The sequence below is a fragment of the Prionailurus bengalensis genome, chromosome A1, assembly GCF_016509475.1.
Source record: "Prionailurus bengalensis isolate Pbe53 chromosome A1, Fcat_Pben_1.1_paternal_pri, whole genome shotgun sequence".
NCBI classification, from domain to species: Eukaryota; Metazoa; Chordata; class Mammalia; order Carnivora; family Felidae; genus Prionailurus; species Prionailurus bengalensis.
In genome coordinates, this window is record NC_057343.1 from 6,936,012 (window position 1) to 6,961,412 (window position 25,401).

General features: G+C 47.6%; 2 protein-coding genes and 3 non-coding genes across 9 annotated transcripts; all 5 read left to right on the forward strand.

Moving 5' to 3' along the window:
* The first annotated feature begins 1 nt into the window (after position 1).
* RPL21 (ribosomal protein L21) lies at positions 2 to 5,639 on the forward strand. Of its 2 annotated transcripts, none has more exons than XM_043575755.1 (6): positions 2 to 278; positions 2,411 to 2,489; positions 2,760 to 2,821; positions 3,400 to 3,512; positions 4,263 to 4,413; positions 4,599 to 5,639. In XM_043575755.1, exons 2-6 carry the CDS (start codon positions 2,423 to 2,425, stop codon positions 4,686 to 4,688), a joined length of 483 nt encoding a protein of 160 aa, XP_043431690.1. In that variant the 5' UTR covers positions 2 to 278; positions 2,411 to 2,422; the 3' UTR covers positions 4,689 to 5,639. The 2 variants fall into 2 exon arrangements, with proteins under 2 accessions (XP_043431690.1, XP_043431697.1); XM_043575762.1 differs by having other exon boundaries at positions 270 to 2,271; positions 4,599 to 4,721.
* LOC122496730 lies at positions 3,219 to 3,289 on the forward strand. The gene has a single exon (XR_006300917.1). It is a non-coding gene; the product is annotated as a small nucleolar RNA SNORD102 (small nucleolar RNA).
* LOC122496811 lies at positions 3,557 to 3,683 on the forward strand. Its single transcript, XR_006300951.1, has one exon. It is a non-coding gene; the product is annotated as a small nucleolar RNA SNORA27 (small nucleolar RNA).
* A 7,670-nt stretch (positions 5,640 to 13,309) lies between the features above and the next one.
* Positions 13,310 to 16,065, forward strand: RASL11A (RAS like family 11 member A). 4 transcript variants are annotated; one of them, XM_043575729.1, is made up of 4 exons: positions 13,310 to 13,707; positions 14,137 to 14,193; positions 14,306 to 14,385; positions 15,334 to 16,065. In XM_043575729.1, exons 1-4 carry the CDS (start codon positions 13,584 to 13,586, stop codon positions 15,799 to 15,801), a joined length of 729 nt encoding a protein of 242 aa, XP_043431664.1. In that variant the 5' UTR covers positions 13,310 to 13,583; the 3' UTR covers positions 15,802 to 16,065. The 4 variants fall into 4 exon arrangements, with proteins under 4 accessions (XP_043431664.1, XP_043431651.1, XP_043431657.1 ...); XM_043575716.1 differs by having other exon boundaries at positions 13,443 to 13,707; positions 15,259 to 16,065; XM_043575722.1 differs by lacking the exon at positions 14,137 to 14,193 and having other exon boundaries at positions 13,466 to 13,707; positions 15,259 to 16,065.
* An 8,609-nt stretch (positions 16,066 to 24,674) lies between these two features.
* Positions 24,675 to 24,747, forward strand: TRNAM-CAU. Its single transcript has one exon. It is a non-coding gene; the product is annotated as a tRNA-Met (tRNA).
* The last annotated feature ends 654 nt before the right edge of the window (positions 24,748 to 25,401 follow it).

The window sequence follows — 25,401 nt, forward strand, 5'->3', positions numbered from 1 at the left end:
GTAGGACGTCGGCGCCCTGTTTGACGTCCTTGAAGGCCCCTTTCCGGGCTGTCTGGAAAGATCCAAGTGTCAGCTTGTGTAGGTCTATTGCCTCTTTTGGACAAAAAAGAAAAATATTCTAAGGGTTCCCCTTGTTCTCTGAGAAGATCCCTTTCCCCGGAAGAGTTGCTTTCGGCTGGCGTTTCTTTCAGGCAGTGCCGCGGGCAGCCCGTAGGCCCTTGTAAGGAGCGCGCTGCAGCCCCGCCTCCTTCCTTTCGGCCGGAACCGCCATCTTCCAGGTAGGGCCTGCGCGTGGCTCCCGGTGCCGCTTGGCCCCCAGACCTGAGTCCTGACCCTGTGACCGCTCCGGCCGTGCATTGAGGCCTGAAAGGGACTGGTTAGACTGTTCGGGGCCCACCGGCCTGGGCGGTGGAGCCATGTTCAATGAGACCGGGAGCGGCGTGCGCCGGGTCTGGGCCGGGGGGCTGAGGACCGGACCGCGAGGCCGGGGCCCTGCGGGGGGAGAGGCTGCAGAGAAGCGAAGTCGAGATACAGCGGGGAGGCGACTCGGGTCAGTTTAGGGAATCGTTGGTTTTTCTTGGGTCCCCGGGGCTTTAGACTCCGTACTCTGGGCCTTCGGACAGGCTTTGTGGGGCCGCGTGGCCCACGCAGGCCTTTGGAACTCAGTGTGGAGTTTTGGCCCCTAATGTGCAACCTAAACTTGTAATGGGTTGGGTGGGGACTTACGGTCGTTTTGGACGGGTTTAAAACGGGCTTAAAGTCAGGAGTTTTAACCTCCAAGGAGGCCTTGGGGTGTGTGTGAAAGCCCGGGCCCGTGGTCCGAGAAAAGAGTAGATGCCCGCTTAGTCGCCTCGCAGGATGTGAACCCCAGACTCCTCGGCGTTAGTGCTTGTGAAATTATCCCAGTTGTTACAGATTTTAGGTCCAAGTCGCATTTGGACAAACGGAAAGTACGTTCAGGTTGCCGCAGGTATTTTAAGGCCGGGGCAGCCGGTGAAAGGATTCCCGAATAGTTGTGTGTCTCCTGTAGACTCTTGGGGGGAGGGGGAGGAGTTAGTGAATTACCACTTACTCTTAGGTTTTTTGGCGGGGGGGGGTTAGTTTGCTAATTGTAGCTACCAGAGCTGAGCAAACTGCAGGTGGCGTGCAGGTTGGTGCTTTTGGAGACTCTAAAGAAAGCATCACTTTTCCCTACATCAAGTATCATTTTCGAAAGCGTGTGTTGGGTGATTTCTTCCTGGGGAAAATGGATCTGGTGGAAGAATGGTTTCTGGAGTCCGAAATTACTTCCATTATCAAATCTGCCACTTTGTGACCCGGGGAAGTGATTTGGACCTGCCGCGCGTCTCTTGTATATATGATGAACTTCACGCTTTTGTATGCGCTGGGTACAAATGTAGAGAATTTGAGGATTCAAGCAGGGTCGGGTGAAACATTGTGTCCCTTTGCCTCTCAAGTTACCCAAAGAAGGTGCTTTGGAATCCCTTTTCTTTTAAGAAGTGTTCATAAGTTAAGGGATTTATGTTAGGGTCTCATCAAGTTAAGCCTGACTTCCATATATTTTGCCTTGTGGTTGGAGTAATTCCCAGCGATGGGAGTTCTGCTCTCCAGCGACCTGAAGCATAAAAGCCATTGTTTCAACCTTTTGGGGAACAGTGAAAGATGCTATTTGAAATGCCTATATGTGAATTCTTAGATAACGATAAATTAACTACCACTTAATATTAAACACAATACACTAGAAGTTGATCGGTGGGGTCGCCTGGGTGGCTCAGTTGGTTGGGCGTCCAACTTGGACTCAGGTCACGATCTCAGGGTTCGGATTCGGACCCCACGTCAGGCTTTGTGCTGACAGCTGGGAGCCTGCAGCCTGCTCCAGATTCTGCCCCTCTCCCATTCACACCTGCAGGCTCCCTCTCTCTCACAATGTTAAAAAAAGTTGCTGAGTGCTTTGTAGACATGACCCTCCCAAAAAATTACCTCGATAAGAGAAGGGGTTTAATCTACCACGTAAAAATGGCAGGGCTGAGTTGTTTTGCTCTCCAACAGTAAATTACTGTCCGTTAGTAATTCCAGTGCCTTTGGCATTCTCAGATGGCTTCTACAAAAGTGGGGTAGAAGTTCTGTGTTTTATGTTCTAACAGGGAAAGTACTGGTGTGGGTTCCAAAATCCAGGTCTTCGTAGCTTTAATGTTAATAGCACTTAGGCAGTTTGCATGAGGATCCTACATGCCAAAATGATGGGGTTTTATCCTTTATGGGAAATAATTGGTGAGTCAGCTTAGATTTTTTTGTTGTAAAGCAAGCATTTGAAATTTATGGGGTTTGATTGGGTTTTTTTTGTTGTTGTTTAAAAAGACAATTACCAATTTTGCGGTTTTGTTTGACGTTTTATACTTACTGTTTTCAGTAATTCGCCAAAATGACCAACACAAAGGGAAAGAGGAGAGGTACTCGCTATATGTTCTCTAGGCCTTTTAGAAAACATGGTAAGTAGATACTTCCTTCTTGAGAGCAAACATAGTATATATTCGTATAATGTGTTTTTAATAAATGGTGTTAGTTAACCAGCATCTACCTAACTTGTTCTTTGTAGTAAATGAAAAGCATAAATTTCATATAGTTGTTTTTTGGCAACAAGATTTTAAAAATACAACTGTCAAAGATAAGAGTATGTTGAAGGCTAGTAAGCTTACATGTATTTTGTAGTCTGGACTTTTTAATCTTGATACTAACTATACTGATTTTTTGGGGGACAGGAGTTGTTCCTTTGGCAACATACATGCGAATCTACAAGAAAGGTGATATTGTGGACATCAAGGTAAATTCTAAAATTGGGTAAATAACCTACAGAACAACATTAGAAGCTAGAAAAGTGTAATACTGAAATTCGGATACTAGTGTATATTGTATTTCACCTGTTGACTTTTTATTCTCCTAAATAGGGGGAAATTTTTGGCCTAAATAAGAGCTCATAAGTGTAGAATGGCTAATTTAACTTCCAGAAACCAGTTTTTAAAGTGCTATTCTTGAATCTGAAAACTTTACTACTTGTTTGTTAACAGGTAGTGGAAAAATCAGGTTTTTTAAGGTGGAAAGGAATAATACCTTAGTACAAAATTTAACTGTTGATGAAGATGGAGATTGCTGTTTTTTAAAAAAACGGTGAAAGTTACGTTCTTTTGTGATGGGTATTTAAAAGAATCCTGGCACTCTAGAGCTTAATGATGATTGTCTTTTTGATTGCTTAAAGCGATGTGAAAAACCCATTTCACCGGCTCTGAAAGCTCTGGAGTTGCCATTTAAAAGAAAAATTCTAAGAGTATCTTAGTTACTTTAATAAGAGTCAGGATGTAAAAACGGAAAATTGCTGGCATAACTTTGACCTCCTTTTAACAGGGAATGGGCACTGTTCAAAAAGGAATGCCCCACAAATGTTACCACGGCAAAACTGGAAGAGTCTACAATGTTACCCAGCATGCTGTTGGCATTGTCGTAAACAAACAAGTGAAGTAAGTAATGTCTGGTTTCTTTCCAGCTGATTAGTATTCCCTCATACCCCCGTTTCACTTTGCCAATTGGACTTATGTCTTTATTGGTCATTCAAGTGGGGCAAAGGAAATATCCTTTCAAAACTCAAGCAAACTGGGTGTTTGTCTTGTATCCTGTCAGAGGAAACAAATTGAACTAGACCTAATGAAAAATGTTCATTAGAACTTGGTGTTAAGCAACTCTGATGTTCAGAGTATAAAAGGATGTGTAACACGGTGTAAATCTAGTTAGCGATTTGGTTTTGCTTATTTAGTATTGTGAGGTCTGTCACCTCGTTAAAAGAAAGCTTACAAATGGAGGGTGTTCGCCTCAACGCCTCTTCCAGTACGATTAATAAATGATTGTAAGTTAGCTGTACCTTGCTGTTTAATCCTATTTGTTGGTAAAAGGTTCGTGGTTGATTTATTTTAAATGGATTGTGGTTTTTTTGTTTGTTTTGGGGAGAGAGCACATGAGAGCAGGGGAGGGACTGAGAGAGAGGGAATCCCAGGCTCCACGCTGTCAGCACAGAGCGCATGTGGGGCTTGATCTCCCAAATCAGGATATCGTGGCCTGAGCTCAAATCGAGAGTGGGACACTTAACTGACTGAGCCACCCAGGTGCCTTTAATGTTTGTTTTTTCTTTTTTTTTAATAAATGAAATTGGCAGAAGTGCTTTTGGACTTTGTTACATTTTTGCTGGAGCATTTATAGGGATTTCTGTTCTCCAGGGGCAAGATTCTTGCTAAGAGAATTAATGTACGTATCGAGCACATTAAGCACTCAAAGAGCCGAGACAGCTTCCTGAAGCGTGTGAAGGAAAATGATCAGAAAAAGAAGGAAGCTAAGGAGAAAGGTACTTGGGTTCAACTGAAGCGCCAGGTGAGTGCTTGGCAGATGGCTTCTTGGTATTGATCTTGGGAATTTTAAAACTTGCTCAGTGGTCATTTTCTTTTATATGAAAGTTAATGAATTGACTGTTACTTTTTTTTGGTTCTAGAGTACTTTGAGATTGATGATTGTAGTTTACATGATTGTTCCCTTGCCTTTTTTTTTTTTTTTACTAGCCTGCCCCACCCAGAGAAGCACACTTTGTGAGAACCAATGGAAAGGAGCCTGAGCTGTTGGAACCCATTCCCTATGAATTCATGGCATGATAAATGTAAAAAAAAATAAAAGACGTCAAGACTGTAAAAATGTTTCTTTTAATTGAGTGGCAGCGTGGTATTGTCTTCCCCAAAGAAGTATTTAAAGCAAACTTTATATCCAAATTCAGTGGGGGATGGCTTTATTCAAATTTTGTGGGTTTTGAGGCACTTGGCTGACTCAGTTAAGCATCCGACTTTGGGTCAGGTCATGATCTTGCAGTCCATGAGTTTGAGCCCCGCGTCAGGCTCTGGGCTGACAGCTCAGAGCCTGGATCCTGCTTTGGATTCTGTCTCTCCCTCTCTCTCTGCCCTCCCCTGCTTGTGTTCTCTCTAGAGTCTCAAAAATAAACGTTAAAATATGATGGGGTTTTTGTTTGTTTTGTTTTTGCTGAAAGATGTGGTTTATTGTACAATATACTCAATTGATTAGGAACTGCCAGATAGTACCTATAACATATTTTATAGTAGTTTGAAAATAGTTCTTCTAAATCACTAAGAAAAAAGATTTTTTAAAAACAAATGAAAGGTTATCTGTTGAGATTGCATTTAAGCACGGAAAGTTGAGTACTTGTAATTGTATCAAGTCTTAAGTAGCTATGTTTTAAGGATAAAGAACTTCCCTTTGAAGCCTATTAGTTAAAAAGATTGTTTAAAGCATTCTGGTTCCCACTGAATTGTTTTCCCTGTCATTTCCTGTTAAGTGTTTTTCTATATGGTGTTAGGAAAAATTTATTTATTGGAAACGCTCTTTGTTGCCCCAGGTCCTTCGCACTTGCCTTTGCCCAAGACTGCCTATGCTTTCTCAAGTTGGTGAATTCCTGATTGTCCTTTGTTCACCTTGCATGTCATACGTGAACCTTCCCTAATGTATTTTAAGGAGAAAGGAGAGGAATGAAACTGGAATCAAAGGAGAAAATCTGCTTTGGGATGATAGAATTAAATCCCTTATATCTATTACCACGACAGGTGTGTTTGCTTTTTTTTTTTTTTTTTTTTTTTTTAATTTTTTTTCCAACGTTTTTAATTTATTTTTGGGACAGAGAGAGACAGAGCATGAACGGGGGAGGGGCAGAGAGAGAGGGAGACACAGAATCGGAAACAGGCTCCAGGCTCTGAGCCATCAGCCCAGAGCCTGACGCGGGGCTCGAACTCACGGACCATGAGATCATGACCTGGCTGAAGTCGGACGCTTAACCGACTGCGCCACCCAGGCGCCCCATTACAGTGTTTATAATTTTTAAAAACTTGTCTTCCCCATTACACCTGAGGTTAGAGATTGTCTTAGTAACTTTGCACTCCTAAGGCCTGGCACATAGTAAGCATTTAATAAATGCTCTTGGGATTAATGAGGAAAGCACTGTCTTTTTTTTGATGTGCATTTTCTCATTCGTTTAATCTTGTTTTCCGGGATTATTTAAATCTCCCACATACTGTGGAAACCTCAACAGTTGTTGGCTTGTCTTCCAGCAGCTCGTGTTAACCTCACTTTCTGTTGGCCCCTGTGAAAGGAGGGTGTTCCCCACAGGTGTACAGGGATTGGACCACACGGTTCCCGGAGGTCCTTTGTGCACTCAGGGCCTGTGATTTCCTGTTAAACCATGACCCCCATGGCATACTTGTGAGAAGAGGCCTGGCGGAGGACAAGATGCGCTCGGTGCGGGAGAGCTGGCGAGGCTGAATGTTGAGGGAAGGAAGGGCCGCAAGGAGAGCGGGCTTAGGGCAGAGTTACCTTCGGGCAGTTCATCGGGACCCGCGAGCTCCCATCTGGGGTGCAGTGCAGTCCGTGGCAGCGGTGGTCCTGCGAATGTACGTAAGGCATTGGGGCTTTTCGGATTACGCTTTAAAGATCGTTCATCGCACACAGCGGGGAGTCTAAAGTGTGTTTTCCAGATTCCCGATTCATTGAGAATAAATTGTTTTCCTGAAGCATTATACTAGTTTGCCCTCCCGTGAATGAAAATGCCGGTGTCCGCACTGTTCTCATTCAGTCTTTGCTAACTCGGTGGGAGGATACTGCGTTCATTATGGACTTGGCTTCACCTCCTGCAGCACTTGCCTGGTTTCCCTTTGCCTCTTAATGCAGTCCTTGCTGTGTCTTGACTACCTTTCCGACCTCCAGATTCTCAAGGGCCTTATGAAAACCCACATCGTCTGGTCAGTGCCTGCCTTTCTGACCTCCTACTCCTTGAGCCCCAAGGTCCAATTCAATTACGCTACCTTTGCGGCGCCTCAGATAGGCCGAGTTACACGCTTGCTTTTGGACTTGGTGCATTTTGTTGGGGTGGTTATCAACTTAACATTCCCAGGGTAGGGAATACTTGTTACCTACTCTGCCAGAGAAGTGGGGACAGACTGCAAAGAGGACAGTCTAGGAGGAGCAGTTAAGACTTGAAGCTGTGTAAAACAAGGTAACTAGGACGGCACGGTGTGTAAAGGGACAGCAGAGGGGAGAACGTTGGTGTCGACCTGCGTCTGCTCCCGTTTCGTTGATTATTCCTGGATCTTGTACCCTTGACCCTTTCCGCTTGCTTTTCCTTGACTTCAGCCGGCAAGTTAAATGAAGCCGCTTCTCTTGTGCATGCCTTGTCCCAGCTGTAACTTAATTTCCTAGCGCCCCAGTGCAAATCTGGCTTCTGCCCCCACCGTTCCTGTGAACCTCCTCTCAAGGGTCACCAAACACGTCAGTTTTGATTTTACCTCCTTGATGTTGGACGTGCCCACGACTAACTTTCTGTTCCAGAGGCTTCTGCCATCGTACTTCACCCAGGTTTTTCCACCTGTCTGACTCTGCACCCTGTGTTTCTGGCTTCGTGATGCTCCGCATCTGTCTCTACTCTCTATTTTCTGCATGACCCAAGCCAGTGGTTCTCTCCCACGTGGCACCTACGTTTTTTGGAAATTCGTTAAGAATGTGGGCCTACTGAATCAAATTCTGGGGCTGGGCCCAGCACTCTTCACAGCCTCTCTGGGTGGTTGAGATGCTTGCTCAAGTTTGAGTCCTCTCTAATACACTTGAGACTCCAATTTCAGAGCGCACATTCTCTGAAGCTCCGACCGTATTTCCAGCTTCCTCTTGGGGAGCTCCATCTTGATATCCTGCATAGACTACACAGATTCATTTGGAGGGGTTTTATTACTGGTGAAATAAATTGCATCCAATTCCCTGAGCTTTGAGTAATGTGTGTGTGCACTGGTAGATTACGTACCCGCCTTGAAATGCAGGTCCTTTTAAAAACGAGTAATTGGGGGCGCCTGGGTGGCTCAGTCGGTTGAGCGTCCGACTTCAGCTGAGGTCACGATCTCGCAGTCCGTGAGTTCAAGCCCCGCGTCGGGCTCTGGGCTGATGGCTCAGAGCCTGGAGCCTGTTTCCGATTCTGTGTCTCCCTCTCTCTCTGCCCCTCCCCCGTTCATGCTCTGTGTCTCTGTCTCAAAAATAAATAAACGTTTAAAAAAAATTTTTTTTTAAATAAAATAAAAACGAGTAATTGTTACAGGTTGTGAAATTGTAAGTGAATCTCTTACCATGCAATTCCCTTTTCGTACACTTGATGAGAATGAAGGAAAATGTTCTAACTGTAAAACTTTTCACCCTGTTTTTCAGTTAGAGCCATGACCATAAGTGAAGGTGCCTGGCTCCTTGAACTTTTAATTCTTTTCTCATCTAGCTAGGTGTCTTTTAAGGCCTCTGTTTTTGTTCAGTTGAGCCCAATCCCAAGGGTTGAATAAAATTTGTCATACTCTGTGGTAGTGGGGAAAAAAAACCCCACGGTTTGATACCTCTTTGATGTTCTCACTAGTATCTATAGCATCTTCTCTGTGCTCTGGTGGGAAAAGAAATACATAAAATATAAACAATGTTGCTAAAATATAAACAAAGCAGGTTTATTTTTTGAGCGCAAGAGAAATAATTTTAAACAATTGGTTTTGGAAGACCAGTATTTGTCCCATCCCCACCGAAAAGGAAAACAGTTGGTATTGTTCGTTCGAAAACCTCCACGGAATGTGCTCGACAGGTTATTTGGTTATGAGTAACAGTGAGGCAGCACCTGCTTGCTGTTCTTGCTGAGGTGGAAAGCGTGTGCAGAGGAGGGAGTAAGCAGCCCGGGGTTTCTGTGTTGTGATTCTTTCCAAACTGCCAGAGTGTGTGGTGAGGCGTAACCGACAGGCTAGCTCATAAAGCCCCAAATGGGAAAAGCACAGAGAAAATGCTCTCATACGTCCTTGGCTAGCAAGACTGGAATGTATGGAAATCATTTGACTTGGAAAAGAAATGCAGTGAGGTACTCTGTTGTCTCTGAAATGGGGTGATGATGATGGCTCAGCTCAAGGGAAGACGTGATTGAACTTTTTGCCCCTGAGCCAGAAGGAGATCCAGAAGAATTGCTTCTGGGAGATGAGTGAGTAAATAGTTTCAAGATCCTTGGGAGCAGAGATGATACTCTGTTTTTCACACGCTCCTAGCACTGACAGTTACATATTGTTCCCTCCTCGAGAACAGTTCAGTGGTTTTCCATGGGCTCCAGATACATTCCCGAGCGAGGGTAGCATTCATTGCCATCCGTGGCGGGGTCGCCAACTTCTTGGATCACGCTACATCCTAATATTGGAGTCTGCCAGCTCCCCGAACTTGAATTATACTTTCTACCTCCATGATTTTGCTCATGATCTTCCTTCAGCTTGACATGCTATCTCTTGCCCTCTGTGCTTCCACCTATCAAATATCATTGAAGCTCGGAGACCGGGCCATTTCTCCCTGTAGCTTTTCCTGATCACCACCACCACCCCCGCCCCCTTCAGATTTAATTCTTCCCGTTGTAGCTCTACTGGGAGTTGGCACCCTGACCTGCTTTGTCACTCCTTGTCCACGACTGGCGCATTTCCCATCCTGCTCTCTACCTTGATGGGAAGTGCCAAGACTGGACATCAGAGGGGCTGGGGCATCTACTGCTGAATGGCTCTGTGACTTTGGGTAAGGTACCAAACTTGTCTGAATCTCAATTTAGGAGATATTGAACCCATTTTACAGGCTTAATCTAAGATTAAGGAAGAAATGGGGCGCCTGGGTGGCTCAGTCAGTTAAGCGCCCAACTTTGGCTCAGGTCATGATCTCGTAGTTCGTGAGTTCAAGCCCCATGTCAGGCTCTGTGCTGACAGCTTGGACCCTGGAGCCTGCTTCAGAGTCTGTGTCTCCCTCTCTTGCTAACACTCCCCCGCTCACACTCTGTCCAAAAAAAAAAAAGATTAAAGAAAAAATGTATGCGAATTTTTTTTTGTACATTAAGCAATTTTATAAAAGGGAATTAATTTCACTGTTTCACTAGGGATGTCTGTGATGGCAGGCAGGAATGTCTTCTACTTTGTCTCCTCAGTAAATGGTAACAAAGCTGTTCTCTGTGTTTTGTATCAGCACTTAATAGAGCTTTGCAATGAGTAGATTTTCAATAATTTTGAAGACTGAAATAAAGTAGGGAGCTGGTACAGAAGCACAGTTTTTATTCTGGGGAAACTACCAAAAGGTAGTCTGTGAGTCTCCAGTAAGCTCAGTGTTCAAGGATTTAGGATACGCAGGAAAGACAGTTGATATTAGGAGATGATGGATGGTGGGGGAAGAGATGTTCTTGAACTAGACAAGTACCCTCAGCAAAGTTTTGCCTGAGGGCTAGAAATCAAGCTTACTTGGCTGGTAAAGGGTTAATAACTTCCTGAGGCTCATATTTGCAAATTACCGAATTCTGCCACTCACATGTATTCTCAACACCCACAGGATTTGTGTATCTATATCTGTGCCTACGCATCTCCATTATCATGTTAAAACCACTTCAGTATGCCTGTGTTATATTGGTTGCAGTACAATTTTACATCACTCTGGACACAAAGAAATCCAAAATGAAAGAGAACACAAGCTGCAACCATTTAAGGAAGGCTATTTATAATGTTCAGTAACAGTCGGTAACATACTGTCTGTCATGGATTATCTATCTGCAAATGCAAAGAATAACATTTTGAGCTCTCTGAGCAAAGGTGCAACATGAATGCAAAATGGAACATAATCATCAGTGGACAGAGGAACAGTCTTAGGAATCTTACTTATTGGGTGACCTTAAATTAAAACGATCTTATTTCTGACGGAATGTGAGGTGAAGAGAGAAGTCCAAGATTCAGCCAAGAAAGTGCTCTCTTTTCCCTTGAGAGTTCTGCATTTTAATGGGAAAGTGAGGGGTGTTTGTGGCAGGTCCCGTGGACTCCTCCGCAGTGATCCCCTCTTCTATTTCTTGATTTTTAATGGGGAAGCAGTGTGCCTGCTAGCTCCTAGGAAGGGACGACGATTGTCCTAAGGGAGTGGCAGTCCCAGTCTTTTCGAGATACTTGGATAAACTCTCAACGTCTCAGCTCTGGAGATTCAGAGATAAGAGAAAGTCTGCGGGTTCTGAGAATTATTTTGTCATAATAAAAAGAGACCAAAGAATAGAGTCCCACCCTCCCTGCTTTGCTGAGGACTTGGTGTTTGGTGAAGCAGGGGCCCTTTTGTGTCCAAGGAGAGCCAAGAGAATCTGGGAGACAACGACTTGGACCCCTATTACTGAGCAGCTGAAGGACCCTTGGAACCAGATAGTTTCAAGGTTTTGTAAATAGTAGCTGTCTTTATGGTACCTTCTCCCCGTCGAGGAAGGAGGCGCCCTGCTTCAAATCTTTCCAGTTAAACTGAGGTTTAAAAGACTGCCTTGTGAGCCGGCAAAGGTCCGTGCAACTGAGATACGGCAGTTCATCTCAGGACACTTCCTGGAACACTTTCTCTTGAGAGCATTTTGCTTTCAAAACCGAGGTATTTGGATGATGGTTGTACCTACGATTTCTGCCCTTTCCAGTTCACACAGGGAAGACTTCATTTACTCACTTACTCATTCAGAAAGTCGGTCAGTGAACAAAGGACCTTGTAAGTCCCAGCTACCACTGTGTGCTGATGCTAAAGGCATCTCTGCCCTCCTGGAGACAGGCAGGAAACCAGTTCAACAGAAAGTGACAGCTGAGACCCGTGCTGCCAAGGGCATCCCAAGAGAGAGGAACTGGGAGACGGGGGTGGGGGTGGCAGCAATGATCAAAGAAGTCTGAGAGGAGAGATTCCTAGTCTGCTGCAGGAGCCCGGAAGAAGTCAACTGAGAAGCGAGGACAGCAGTGGGATGGAGAGGGGAGACACCCAGGTGTGCAGGCCGTAGAAATGGTGGCACTCGGAGGCGAGAGTGGTTTGAATCAAGGATGGCTCACAGGTGGCCGGTCTGGACACGTGGGGAGACGGAAGGAACATGCATTAGCGTGGTCGGTTGCCAACATGGATCCCACTCTCTACCCCTGCCTGCGTACCCTCAGCCCTTTCAAATGTGACTTCAGCTCCCTGCACTAAGGAGTGGGGTGTGTCTTCCCCTCTTGAATTTGGGCCGCATTGTGTCTTGCTTTGGCCCACAGAATGCAGCAGGGGTGATGGGTTCCACCATGGAGCCTGGGGTTCGAGAGGCCTTTTCTGCTTCTGCTTCCACTCGCTGCCCAGCCACCACAGGAGCAAACTGGGGCCAGCCTGCGGGGTGGGGAGAGGCCTGTGACTCCCTCCCCCATCACAGCTGACTGCCTGCCCGCCACCACCCACCCCCTGCCAGCTCTCCGCAGTTACGTGAAAGGACCCAGCCTAGGTCAGCTGATTCTGGCCCAGATTAGGATAACCCCTCCACTGACCTACAGACTTGTGAGCAACTGTGGGGGATTGTCGCCTTAGACCATTAAGTTTCATGCAGTTTGTCATGCAGCCAAAGCCAACTGACTCAACCAAGAGAAAGGGGCGAGTAAGGGAGGGGCCGCCCAATAGGCAACTGGACATTTGAGGTGGGTACACAGGAGGCCAGAAGCATGAAGTTCTGAACCTACAAGGATAAAATCCCAAGGCTTCTGCCTTCCTACGGGGGGCTCCCCACACCCGAGAGCAGGCCACGTTTCCCTTTTGCGTCCTCTTCTTCCACTCCCCATCCGCACCGACCTTCATTTTAGTACTTGAGTAATAAAGCAAATGCCTGGCTCAAGTGCAGACAGCAATGGAGAATCAGTCCGGAGCCAAAGCTCCCAGGCGACGGGATGTGCATTGAGGGTTCCCTAATGAGTGGATTCAGCCAAGGCCGGCGGCGAGGGGCGAGGGGCGAGGGTCCGGGAGGCCGAGTTGCAAACAATTACTGCCCGGAAGGGCCCTTCACATATCCGGAGCCAGGTCACCGTGACCGAGTTCCCTTATACTGACACGAATTCAGGACTCCACCCCCCTCTTTCTTCCCTATTAATGTCATCCCTTAGCACCTTTGGAAATAAACAGGGCCACTGCACTCAACGGGAATTTATCCCTCCCGTCGTTGCGCAGACACCCGACTGAGTGCACCTTTCCCTCCTTCCTCCCTCCTCCAGCTCCTGGGGCTCTCAGCTTCACCCACCGCCCCAGGGACCCGGGTTCGTCTCCGCGGGAAGGAGGGGCCCCCAGGGCTACGCAGGCACAGCCTGACGCGGGGCCTCCCACGCACTCGCGGGACGGCGGCGGTCCTTCCAGGGGCCGGAGGCGGGAGCCGCGCACAGCGCGTCAAGGGCCTAGGCGGCGCGCACGCCCGCGGCCACCGGCCCCCTCGGCTCTGCCAGCGCGTCCCCTCCCGGCCGCCGCGGGAAGGGGCGGGAGGAGGAGGAGCCGGGGGCGGTCGCCGCGCCCCCACCGCGCGCGCCGAGCCCTTTAAAACCCGCGGGGCCCCGCGCGCTCCGCCGGCCGCCGCGCTGCCCGCGCTCCCGCGTCCCCGCGCGCTCTGCTGGCCGCCGCGGCGCTGCGGCCGGGCTCGGCAGGCTTGCGCTCTCGGCGGCGGGTCCCGCTCGGCCGGCGCGCCCTCCATGCGGCCGCCCAGCATGTCCGGGCACTGTCTGCTCGCGCCCATCCCCGAGTCCGCCTCCGATTGCCTCCCGCCCAAGGACATCAAGCTGGCCGTGCTGGGCGCCGGCCGCGTGGGCAAGAGCGGTGAGTGCCCGGGGGGCCGCGCCGGGGGTGGGGGATAACCGGGCTTCGGGGAAGAGCCGGAGCTCTGGAGCGGCGGGAGGCGGGGTGGAGCGCGGGGAGGAACCTGGAAGTTTCGGCGCCGGCCCCGGCTCTCCCTCGCCAGCCCGCTTTTCCCGCTGCTTCCCCGGGGCGTCTAGTCCAGGGCTCCCTCCCGCCCGGGTTGGCACCTGCTGGAGAATGGCGGGGGGCTGGTGCGGCAGGCCGGGCACCTGCAGTCACACCCCGACGCGCGGGAGACCGCGACGGCCGCACCCTGGGGGTTGCAGAGCCGGAGGACTGGGGCAGTACCCGCTGTCCTGCGGCCCATCGCCCCCTCCTTTTCCTCGAGAGCGTCCGGGGTGACTGTTTGGTGCCAGTCGTTTAGCGGACTTCCCCATGGTTCCCTTTCAGCAATGATCGTGCGCTTCCTCACCAAGAGATTCATCGGCGATTATGAACCGAATACAGGTTAGAATAATTTCGTGCTCTCTGCTTCCGTGGCTGCATGCTCCGAGCTCCGGCTTTCTCTCTCCTGATAGGAGGCTAGGAATTTAAAAGCAAACTCTCCTTCACTCTCCAGGCAAGTTGTATTCACGGCTCGTCTACGTAGAGGGGGACCAGCTATCCTTGCAGATTCAGGACACCCCCGGGGGCATCCAGGTAAGGACTGCCAGAAGCAAACAGCTCACCACCTTGCACACCCGGGGGCGGGGGAGGGCTCCCAGGCTTGAGCAAGATGTCCAAACACACCCGTTTTGCCTTTAGATATAGAAGTGGGCTGTCCCCAGGTGGGGGCTTAGAAACCCTCCTGGGTGCTCGGGCAGGGTGGGTGGATGGTTAGGGAGGCAGCATCCTGGTGTCCGTCACCTCCAAAGGAGAGAGATACGTGACCTTTCTTTACAACCCTAGTGGGGCATCACTGCTTGTAGGGATGGGTCCTCCCCATCTTCCAGAACTGGGCCAGGAAACCGTTAACAAAACTATTGGGGTGGGATTCTGGGGAGGGGCTCCTCCCCTAGCAGGGACTGCTGACGTGCTTCTAACTGTTCCCTCAAGTTAGTAATTGCAACCAGATAAGCCCTTGGCAAGCAGTCAGGAATTTAACTTGATTAACAAGTTATTAATTGTGCTCCCTTCTAGGGAGGCAAGGTCTAGTGGAAGAACAGAAAGAAGGAATTTGTTTCTGTAACATGCTCAACAAGGGCATGCTAAAAATATTTTTATGGGCTTGGGAAAAGATATTTATCTTGGCTTGTTTTCAAAGTTTTGTTTATTCCCAGTTCCCTAAAGATTGCGCCATTCTAATTTGAAAGTTCTCGTTGAAGTGATCCTTCAGTCAGCCAGGGCTCACCACAGAATACCTGCCAAGCAGGGGGCCGAAAGATCGAGCATTAGTGGCAGCCAATAAAATAACCCAGGCAGGGAGCTGGCCCGAGACTTTGTTCTCCCCGCAGCCAGAGCCGCCTTCCGCAGAAGCTAGGTGGAGTCTGAAAACTGTACTTACGATTTCTTTTTCGAACTTGTTTTCCCGAGGGTCCCTTTGATCTTATTTTGCGTCTGCTCCCACTGCGGGCTTCCTTGATCCAGACTCGCGTTGATCTTTCTCAGGTCCAAGACAACCTCCTCCAGGTAGCTGATCCGCTGTCCAGGTGCGTGCAGTGGGCAGACGGCTTTCTGCTGGTCTACTCCATCACGGACTACGACAGCTACCAGGCCATCCGCCCCCTCTACCAGCACATCCGGAAGGTCCACCCTGACGCCAGGGTCCCCGTCGTCATCGTGGGCAACAAGGGGGACCTTCTGCATGCCCGGCAGGTGCAAACGTGTGATGGCGTTCAACTAGCCAACGAGCTGGGCAGCCTGTTCCTTGAAATTTCCACCAGTGAAAACTACGAGGACGTCTGCGATGTGTTTCAGCACCTCTGCAAAGAGGTGAGCAAGTCGCTCGGCGTCAGCGGGGAGAGGAGGAGAGCCTCCATCATTCCCCGGCCGCGCTCTCCCAACATGCAAGACCTCAAGAGGCGCTTCAAGCAGGCTCTGTCTTCCAAAGTCAAAGCCCCCTCTGCGCTGGGGTGAACCCGGCTCACCTAGACTCGCCTCCTTTTTACGGAGCGTTTGTGCAGCCGAAAAGACTGGGGATCTCCCTTTTTAGCCGCACATTCAAAGTTTATTTTTATACAGACCGTTGGTTTTCGAGTGTATGTGTGTTTCTGAAAATTCAGTGATTGCCTAGAAGTTGGATAGTTTGTTTTTTTTTATTAAACTAAATTTTTTTTTTTTTTTTTTTTTTTTTACTGTAACTGCTAGCCACTTTTCCATTAAAGGCAAAATGGCAACATGGGTCCTTGTTTTCTGAATGTCTTTTTATAGATCATACTTGCACCAGAGCCCAGAACGGCTCCACACTTGCCCTCAGTCTGAACTCCTGTTGGTGTCTTGCGGTAAGGGGGTTGATGTAGGGGGATCTGTTGTGGGAGAAAGGAAAGAATGTGCAGGAGGAAAGACTTGAGCAACTGTAGGATGTCTTTAATTAGGGCGCTTTGCCACACGCATGAAATTGACACCATGTGATTTTCAAGGAAAGGGGTTCATTATCCGCTGGTGCTACAAAATTACAAACAAGAGTAACAGTTTTATTTGTTGGTGTAAATGCTCGTTTATCCTCTCCACCCTGCTCTAAAAACTAAAAATGCCTTAGGTCAGTAACCGCACCCTACCCAGAGTGGTGAAAAATTCTTCCTGCTCTGCCTCCCGGACCCTCACATCTGACAGGGCATCTGAAGGGTCCATTCTCCTCTTTTTCTCTAAAGCCTCACTCTGCCACAATCTAGGCCTGTACAGGTGCCGCCCAGACTGGCAGGGAAGGTGAGACTGGTTCCTTGGTTTCTGGAATGACACCCCTTGCATGCTTTCTTCACATCAGGACAACCTGGCTAAAACCAACCCTAATCTCTTTATTTTCATGGCTAAAGAAACTCAGCCGTTTTCCCCTTATCTACTGGGTAAAATATAAATGAGGCATGAGATCATTTACCACCTCTCCAGCCTAATCATCTCCTTCAAGCGCGTGCCCACACACACACACACACACACACACGATGGACTGAAAGCCCATTCAACAGAACCGTCTGCCGTTCTCAATACATACCAGGCTCTGTCACACTTCCTGCCTTAGCACGAACCAGTCCCTGTGCCTTGAATACATTTTCTCTTCTCCCCCGGAAAAGATCACAAACCCATTTTTCAAGCCCCAAGTCCTGTGCTGGGCTCAGCTCCCGGGGTGCCGTCTCTCAGTCTCCCTGTAGCATTTGTGTGAAACCCAGCCACACCATGTAGCTACTTGTCACCTCCGTTGCAACTGCATTTTATGACTTTGTATCCCAAGCTTCTGGCCTCCGGCTTGCACACAGAGTGGTAAGTTTTCAGTAAATATTTGATGAATAATACGAGCTGCGTGCGTTGATTTTGATGCCAAGGGACAGTGATGGGAGGTTACGATGAAACAATGTCACTTCCGCAGAATAAGGAAAGGAGGTGTTCCGAGTAGTTAGAGGTACTTGATTGGCAGCGACAGAGAGAAAGTGACACATGTGTAGCTTCTGGTCATTTCAGACCATTACCCTGCCTTCCAGGGACCCCTGTGTCCACATCTGTGCTGTTACCACCATTCTTCCCTGCACTTGAGGGGTGTCTACCTGGGGTGACTACCTGTGCTAAATGGCATTGAAGGATTACAAAAATCAGATAGTTCAAGGCGCGCCTGGGTGGCTCAGTCGGTTAAGCATCTGACTTCAGCTCAGGTCACGATCTCGCGGTCCGTGAGTTCGAGCCCCGCGTCGGGCTCTGCGCTGACAGCTCGGAGCCTGGAGCCTGCTTCGGGTTCTGTGTCTCCCCCTCTCTCTCTGCCCCTCCCCCACTCGCGTTCTGTCTCTCTTAAAATAACAAACATTAAAAGACACTTTTTTAAAATAAAAAAATTAAAACCCCCCAAATTAGATAGTTCATGCCTAAAGCAGCATCGAAATAATCAAGGGAAAATAATATAGTTTTGGATTCTATTATGTTTGAAAAAGTGCCTACTCCTCCTTGCTGATTCGCAAGCACAGAACTAAAGCAGTTCTTTCTATCATCGGCCATTCCTGCTTCTAACCATACATCTTCCCTTCGGAGGTTAGGACATGAAAACCACAGTTGTGCTAGTTACTGCTATGCCCACAGCCTGCCGAGATCTCCACTCTGCGCAGGGAGGGGGCTCCTTTGCCTCTAAGGAGCTGAGCCCAAATCCCATGGGAATAAGGCATCCCACATCCCAAGGGGAAAGCCCTACTGTAGCAGCGAAAGAACAACACAAGAGATGTCCCAAGGCTGCCTATGAAGAAGTTCCAAGCGACGGAATGTTGAGGACAGGAAGTACACTTGAGCTCTCCAGGGGAGAGCACAGTGTGGACCAGAGGGGTCAAAAGTCATGGGGCAGTTCCAAAGGGAGGAGCAGAGCTGCTAGGGACCCCGGGGCCAAGCAGAAAACACCCCACATGGTATTTTTCCTGGCCTCGGCATCACAAATAACTGACCTGGGCCTCAAAGCTTCCTCTCTTTCTGGTTGCCAGAACGGACCCAGGGGACAACCCGGGTCCCTGGTCTCACAGGGACCTCCATGCCTGTTCCCCAGACCTCCTGCTGAGGGGCGAGGTGCACGGAGCAACATCCAGAAGGCCCCCCAGTAGCAGCCGTGCAGATGTGAGAGGGGAGCATGGAGTTCATGGGGGGGGGGGTACTTAGGGTGGGATGTTGTTGGATTTGTGTGCAGGAAAGAGGATGTGAGGATTTGGCCTTGACTGGGTGCCGAGGAGGCCCTTAGAGTGGAAGCTGAGCTCCCAGCTAGCGTCCCTCTGCCTCAGGAGTGGGGGAGGCAGAGCCCTGGGTGTCGCTTCGCCCCTGGTGGGGACACACCTCCTGGAGTTTTGGGGAGAATATTGGAGAGGTGGGGAGGTGGGGAGGTGGGGAGGAGACTCGCTACATCTCCATCGTAGGTGTGCCGTACCTCCGGGGTGTCATCCTCACTGTCACCTCCGTCCTCACGCCCCGCCCCCGCCCCCCCCTCACCCCCAACCCCCCCCCCACGTCTGTTTTTGAGATTCCCCCGTCTCCACTGACCCCACTCATCCCCCTTCCGGTCAAGGCTCCGTGCTAATGCTGCTCTGAAACTGCAGAATGATTTAATTAATGAGCCTATTTAATTAATGGTCCTGGAGATAATGGAGACGCTCCAAATGACTACACTGTACATCCGGGAAGCGTTCTTTACGCCATGTGCCACTCGTGGAGAGCAAACTCGAATAATGGTAAACGAGACCCATTATAGCCTCAGAAGATAAATCTGCTTTGCCTGGGTTGAGGTGAAGGGCACAGCGGAAGTCCCGAAGTTTATTCGTATCTCCTTGGAGGAACGGATGAAAATAAGTCGCCGTGGAAGGCAATGGAGCAGATGGGAGAGACAAGATGACTGTTTAGTCATGAACTTGGGGCTCGAATCGCTTTTTTGTTCCACGTGTGTGTTGTCATTTCGGCTTCTCGCCGTGCACAGTCACCAGTCCGAATTTACGATGCGATGAAATTTGGGATGACGCATAACTTATTCTTACCACTTGACCCCTCTCCAAAGGGTGGAGTCTTTTTCAGGACTTTGTTAAAATTGGTCTTCAGCCACTCGGACACGCAGTGAGAAAGGGGTGATACATAAAAAAAAATCCCAACCACCCTGAAGTTCTCTAGGGGTCTAGGAAAAATGAACCGTCGTAAGCAATGATTAGTTGGCAACCGCAAAAGCGGTTTTCCATATACCGCGCAGAAATTTGCCCATCCTGGCTCGGTCGGCCCTCGCCTTCGGATGCCCGCATGCACCTCTGCCCCAGGAGGAATGAGCTCCTCTAGTGCTCGTCTGCTGGCTCATCCCCAGCCACGGCACCTGCTGTAGTGTCCGGTAGAAGCCAGGATCCTCAACGTTTGCTAAGGTGAGCCATCAGAAGACTTAAGGAGCATTTCCAGTTGCTTGGGTGCAGCCGGGAGGGCAGTGCTGTGTGTATCTGTATTCTGGGCTCCCGCTGTCAAACGATCCGAATTGGCCCTTTACCCATTCTCCACGGCGTGGCTACGTGAACAAAATGAGTATTATTGCTTTTGGTTTTCCTCCTATCTTTCTAAAGACCACCACGGTAGTGATTTGCACGGTTTCAAATCACATTTATGGAGAACCTGCTTCCTACAAAGCTCTGTGCCAGATGTCATTGTGATCAAGAGAGCTGTCCCTCTCTGGAAACACAGTCCCAAGGGAGTTCTAGGGAGTCTGCCTTGAGGGTGGGACTCGGGAGGATGAAAGGCGAAAACAAGATTCGGACCCCAATCTCAGGGTGTTGGGGAGCCTGGGTGGCTCAGTCGGGGAAGGGTCCGACTTCAGCTCAGGTCATGATGTCACGGTCCGTGGGTTCGAGCCCCGCGTCGGGCTCTGTGCTGACAGCTCGGAGCCTGGAGCCTGCCTCCGATTCTGTGTCTCCTTCTCTCTCTCTGCCCCTCCCCCGCTTTCACTGTCACTCTCTCTCAAAAATAAACAAACATTAAAAAAAAAAAGAAACGTTAACAGCAAAGCTTACTTACATAAACAAATTTTGCCTGGAAATACTATCGTGTATTTATGACTGTGGAAAATCAGGGAAATTTAGGGAGCTCCTGCTGATGAGACAGTTATTCACCAGCTTTATGAAGGTAGCACAGTGTGGGTCCCAGACTGAGATCGGGTTCAAAGCCCACTTTACCTGGGTCAAGGTGCAGTATGGGTTTCCTTCTCTTAAAACGGGCATAACAGTACCCATCAGGCAGGATTGTTGCCAGAGCTTGACACATAGAAGGCATTCAGGAAGTTGTAATTTATTATTATTATTATTAATAGTTTCAGCTTTTTATTATTTTTTAAAGGTACACTGGTACATTTACGAAGCTGCTTTTGGAAAAAGAGTGCTTTTTGAGCTTGCTCGTGTACTCCAAAAACTATAGTAGGTGTTCAGCAAGACATGACTTTTTCCATTTCACATGTGGGAGAAAGAAAGTTTGCAGGGGAGCTGTTGTTCCCTCAGTGATAATGCCTAACAATTACTGATCCTTGACTCTGCACCGAGCACTTTTATTTTCTCTTGAATCCTTTGAGGAAGAGCCATGATCACTCCCATCTTTCAGATGAGGAAACTGAGGCTCAGAGAGGTCCTGCGATGGCCACAAGCCATATAAACCCAGGAAGCAGGAGGTCTGGCCCCGGGGAAGGGAGAGAGAGTGCCTTTCAGCTCAGGGCTGTCTCCCTTGGCCAAACGCGTGCAGGCCCACGTCTTTTGGAGAAGCTGTTAAAAGCAAAGATCCCGGGGCACAGTTCCAGGGATTCTGTGGGTCTGTGGAGGAGGAGTCTGCTTGTTGACGAGCTCCCTGAGTGGTAAGGAGGAGGCCAGATATCTCACATTTGCAGGTTTCAGCAAGATCATCCCGACTTCCTATTTCCCCAGGGGAAAGTGGCACCTGGAGGGGAGGGCAGGAATGCCACAAGGACGGGCTGGGGACCCCGTGGCTGGCCTAGGGGGCCGGGGCCGGCTGCTCTGCTGAGTTTCTGTCTTCAGCACCATCCGGTAGAGTGCAGTCTTCTCTAGGCTAGGAGGGTCTCTCCCAGAGTCACTGTTTTGGAAGCCATCTGGGGCAGGGGGGGGGGGGGGCGGGGGCACTAAGTCAGAGGCCCCGGGGCACCCCACCCCCGGCCATGCTGTCTCTTGAGGCTCTTCTCCAACCGGGGCCCTGAGAAGCAGCCTCCACAGCGGCCCCCAGAGATTCAGGCATTCTCTTTTCTCCTGGAGCACCTGGCGGCTGATGTCAGCGTCCCAGGGGGCTGTGGGAGCCAACGGTGTAGGGAAGGTGCCAGAAGCAGAAATTGCCAGTGCACATCCGGGAGCTGAAGACGCCCCCCACCCCAACTCAGTGTGGCGCAGGGCAAAGTCTGAGGCTGCTATGGCGATATTCGAGGGGGCTTTGCTGGGGCTGTGTGTTGGCTCCATCATTTATTTGTAGCAGAATACTAGAACTCACGCAACAAACAGCTACTGTAATCGCTGAATGGGCACTATTGTTCCATGTATTCCAGTGTATCGGGATTCCCCAGCAAAATAGAATCAACAGAAAAAAAAAAATATATATATATAGTATAGTGTATGTATAGTATAGCATTATTATATATTATACTATATATTATATAGTATAGTATAGTATAGTATATAGTATATATAGTATAGCATTATATACATAGCATTACATATACATAGTATAGTATTATATAGTGTATATATACCATATATTATATAGTACATACTATATAGTATATATAGTATAGCATTATATACATAGCATTACATATACATAGTATAGTGTATATATAGTATATATAGTATAGCATATATATAGCATTATATATACGTAGTATAGTTTTATATAGTGTATATATATACTATATGTTATATAGTATATATTATATAGTATATATAGTATAGCATTATATACATAGCATTACATATACATAGTATAGTATATATATAGTATAGTATTATATTATTATATAGTATATATAGTATAGCATATATATAGCATTATATATACATAGTATAGTATTATATAGTATATATATAGTATATATTATATAGTATATATTATATAATATATATAGTATAGCATTATATATAGCATTACATATACATAGTATAGTATATATAGTATATATAGTATAGCATATATATAGCATTATATATATGTAGTATAGTATTATATAGTGTATATATATATATACTATATGTTACATAGTATATATTATATAGTATATATAGTATAGCATTATATACATAGCATTACATATACATAGTATAGTATATATATATAGTAAATATAGTATAGTATTATATAGTATATATAGTATAGCATATATATAGCATTATATATAAATAGTATAGTATATAGTATCATATAGTATTATATAGTGTATATAATATATAATATTATATATTATATAATATATATAGTATAGCATTATATATATAGCATTACATATACATAGTATAGTATATATATATAGTATATATAGTATAGTATTATAGTATTATATAGTATATATAGTATAGCATATATATAGCATTATATATACATAGTATAGTATTATATAGTGTGTATATATATATACTATATATTATATATTATATATTGTATAATATATATAGTATAGCATTATATATATAGCATTACATACACATAGTATAGTATATATATAGTATATATATAGTATAGTATTATAGTACATATATAGTATATAAGTATAGCATATATATAGCATTATATATACGTAGTATAGCATTATATAGTGTATATATATACTATATTATATAGTATATATTATATAATATATATAGTATAGCATTATATATATAGCATTATATATACATATAGTATAGAATTATATATATATGTATTGGAGGAGCTCCGCTTACAAGAGGGAAGTCAGCCTTTCTAGTCTACGCAGGCCCCCCCAGGGACCGGAGGGGGCTCATCTACATTCAGGAGGGCAGTCTACTTTTCCCAGTTCACTCATTCAGGTGCTAACCTCGTGTGGAAACACCCTCACAGACCCGCCCAGAATAACATTTGACCAAGTATCTGAGTATCCCGTGACCCCGTCAAGTTGACAGGTCAAAGTAACCGTCACGGCGCAGTAAAAGTCTCAGGCGTATTATCTCATTTAATCCTCCCAAGCAATTCTGAGCAGCTGAGTATTACCATCGCCATTTGACAGACCAGGAAAACGAGGCTCAGAGAGGCTCATCAACTTCCTCATGGTCTCTCAGCCAGTAAGGGGCACAGTTGAGATTTCAATCCACAGCTTTCTTTTTTTAAAAAAAAATTTTTTTTAATGTTTATTCATTATTGAGACAGAGACAGAGCATGAGAATGAGCAGGGGAGGAGCAGAGAGAGAGGGAGACACAGAATCCGAAGCAGGCTCCAGGCTCCAAGCTGTCAGCACAGAGCCCGACGCGGGGCTCGAACCCACGAACCGTGAAACCATGACCTGAGCCGAAGTCAGACTCTCAACCGGCTGAGCCACCTAGGCGCCCCATCAATCCACAGCTTTCTGCTTTGGAAGCCACCACACTGTGTTGCCTCCCATGCCAACGGTCCTACTCTCTGCACCCCGAGGTCACCTGGAAGCTGCTACATTCTCCTGATCAACCATCTTGGCCTTGAAAATGCCACGGGGTATCACTAGGGAAGACTCTGCCTCATCAATAAAAAAGGGCTAGTGAGTCATTACTGCATCACCGGGTGAGCTGGAGAACCACAGCTGGGGCTGTGCAGCTACGAGGGAGGCCGAGAAGGTGGCATTTTCAGCATCTGTTGTGGCAGATGGTCCCTGTCCCCGACGCGTAAGGTACAGGCTCACCCCCCAGACCCTGGAAAGGGGCTTGGGGGACGAGCAGGCAGAAAAGTTGGCAAAGGCCACTACATACGTCTGATGATTAGATGATGCGAAGGGGCGCCTGTCCTCAAATGTAGACGTGACACTGGCACAGGCCAGACACTGGCACAGGCCAGGCACGGCCTGGGGACTTCCTAAATACTAGGCCTTGAGAATGAATATATAAACCTGACATTGGGGAAACAGGCAATAAGGCATTAAGTAAACACCCAAATTTTATGAGCAAAGCGAGTGTTGTGGGCTGAATTGTGTTCCTCAAGAAAACCCATACGTTGGACTCCTAGGACCTCAGAATGTGACCTTATTTGGAAATAGGGTCTTAAGGGAGCTAATCAAGTTCAAACGAGGTCATTAGGATGAGCCCTAAATCAAAATGGCTGGTGTCCTTATAACAAGAGGAAATCTGGGGCCTGGCTGGCTCAGCCGGTACAGCATGGGACCCATGATCTCGGGGTCGTGAGTTCAAGCCCCACGTTGGGCATCGAGTTTACTAAAGAAGTGAATACATACATAGTTTTATTTATTTTATTTTTAAAAAATTTTTTTTTCAATGTTTATTTATTTTTTGGGGCAGAGAGAGACAGAGCATGAATGGGGGAGGGGCAGAGAGAGAGGGAGACCCAGAATCGGAAACAGGCTCCAGGCTCTGAGGCATCAGCCCAGAGCCTGACGCGGGGCTTGAACTCATGGACCCCGAGATCGTGACCTGGCTGAAGTTGGACGCTTAACCGACTGCGCCACCCAGGCGCCCCTATAGTTTAAAAAAGACACAGAGACAGACGTGAACAGAGGGAAGGTGATGAGAAGAGACGCAGGGCGAAGGCCCTGTGAGGGTGGAGGCAGAGATTGGGGTGAACGCCCACAAGCCGAGGGACGGCCAGAAGCTGGAGAGAGGCCTGGAACGGATCCTTCCTTAGAATCAGAATTAGGCGTGGCCCTGCTACCAACTTGACCTCAACCGTCCAGCCTCCAGAAGCAGGAGACAATATATTTCTGTGGCTTAAGCCACCTGGCTGGGGTGCTTAGTTACGGCAGCCCGAGCTGACTGGTACAGTTAATAGACGGCTGGGCCCATATTTGAGTCTGAACCTAAAGCCGGGGCTCTGCCCACCGCACCCTTGCGGCCAGGCACGGC

Excerpts from the sequence above, each read along its gene's own strand:
- RPL21 (XM_043575755.1), top strand. The coding sequence starts at position 2,423 with ATGACCAACACAAAGGGAAAGAGGAGAGGTACTCGCTATATGTTCTCT. Across the intron at positions 2,490-2,759 it reads TAGGCCTTTTAGAAAACATG|GAGTTGTTCCTTTGGCAACA; the intron begins GTAAGTAGATAC and ends TTTGGGGGACAG. Across the intron at positions 2,822-3,399 it reads GTGATATTGTGGACATCAAG|GGAATGGGCACTGTTCAAAA; the intron begins GTAAATTCTAAA and ends TCCTTTTAACAG.
- RASL11A (XM_043575716.1), top strand. The coding sequence starts at position 13,584 with ATGCGGCCGCCCAGCATGTCCGGGCACTGTCTGCTCGCGCCCATCCCC. Across the intron at positions 13,708-14,136 it reads CGGCCGCGTGGGCAAGAGCG|CAATGATCGTGCGCTTCCTC; the intron begins GTGAGTGCCCGG and ends GTTCCCTTTCAG. Across the intron at positions 14,386-15,258 it reads ACACCCCCGGGGGCATCCAG|GGTCCCTTTGATCTTATTTT; the intron begins GTAAGGACTGCC and ends TGTTTTCCCGAG.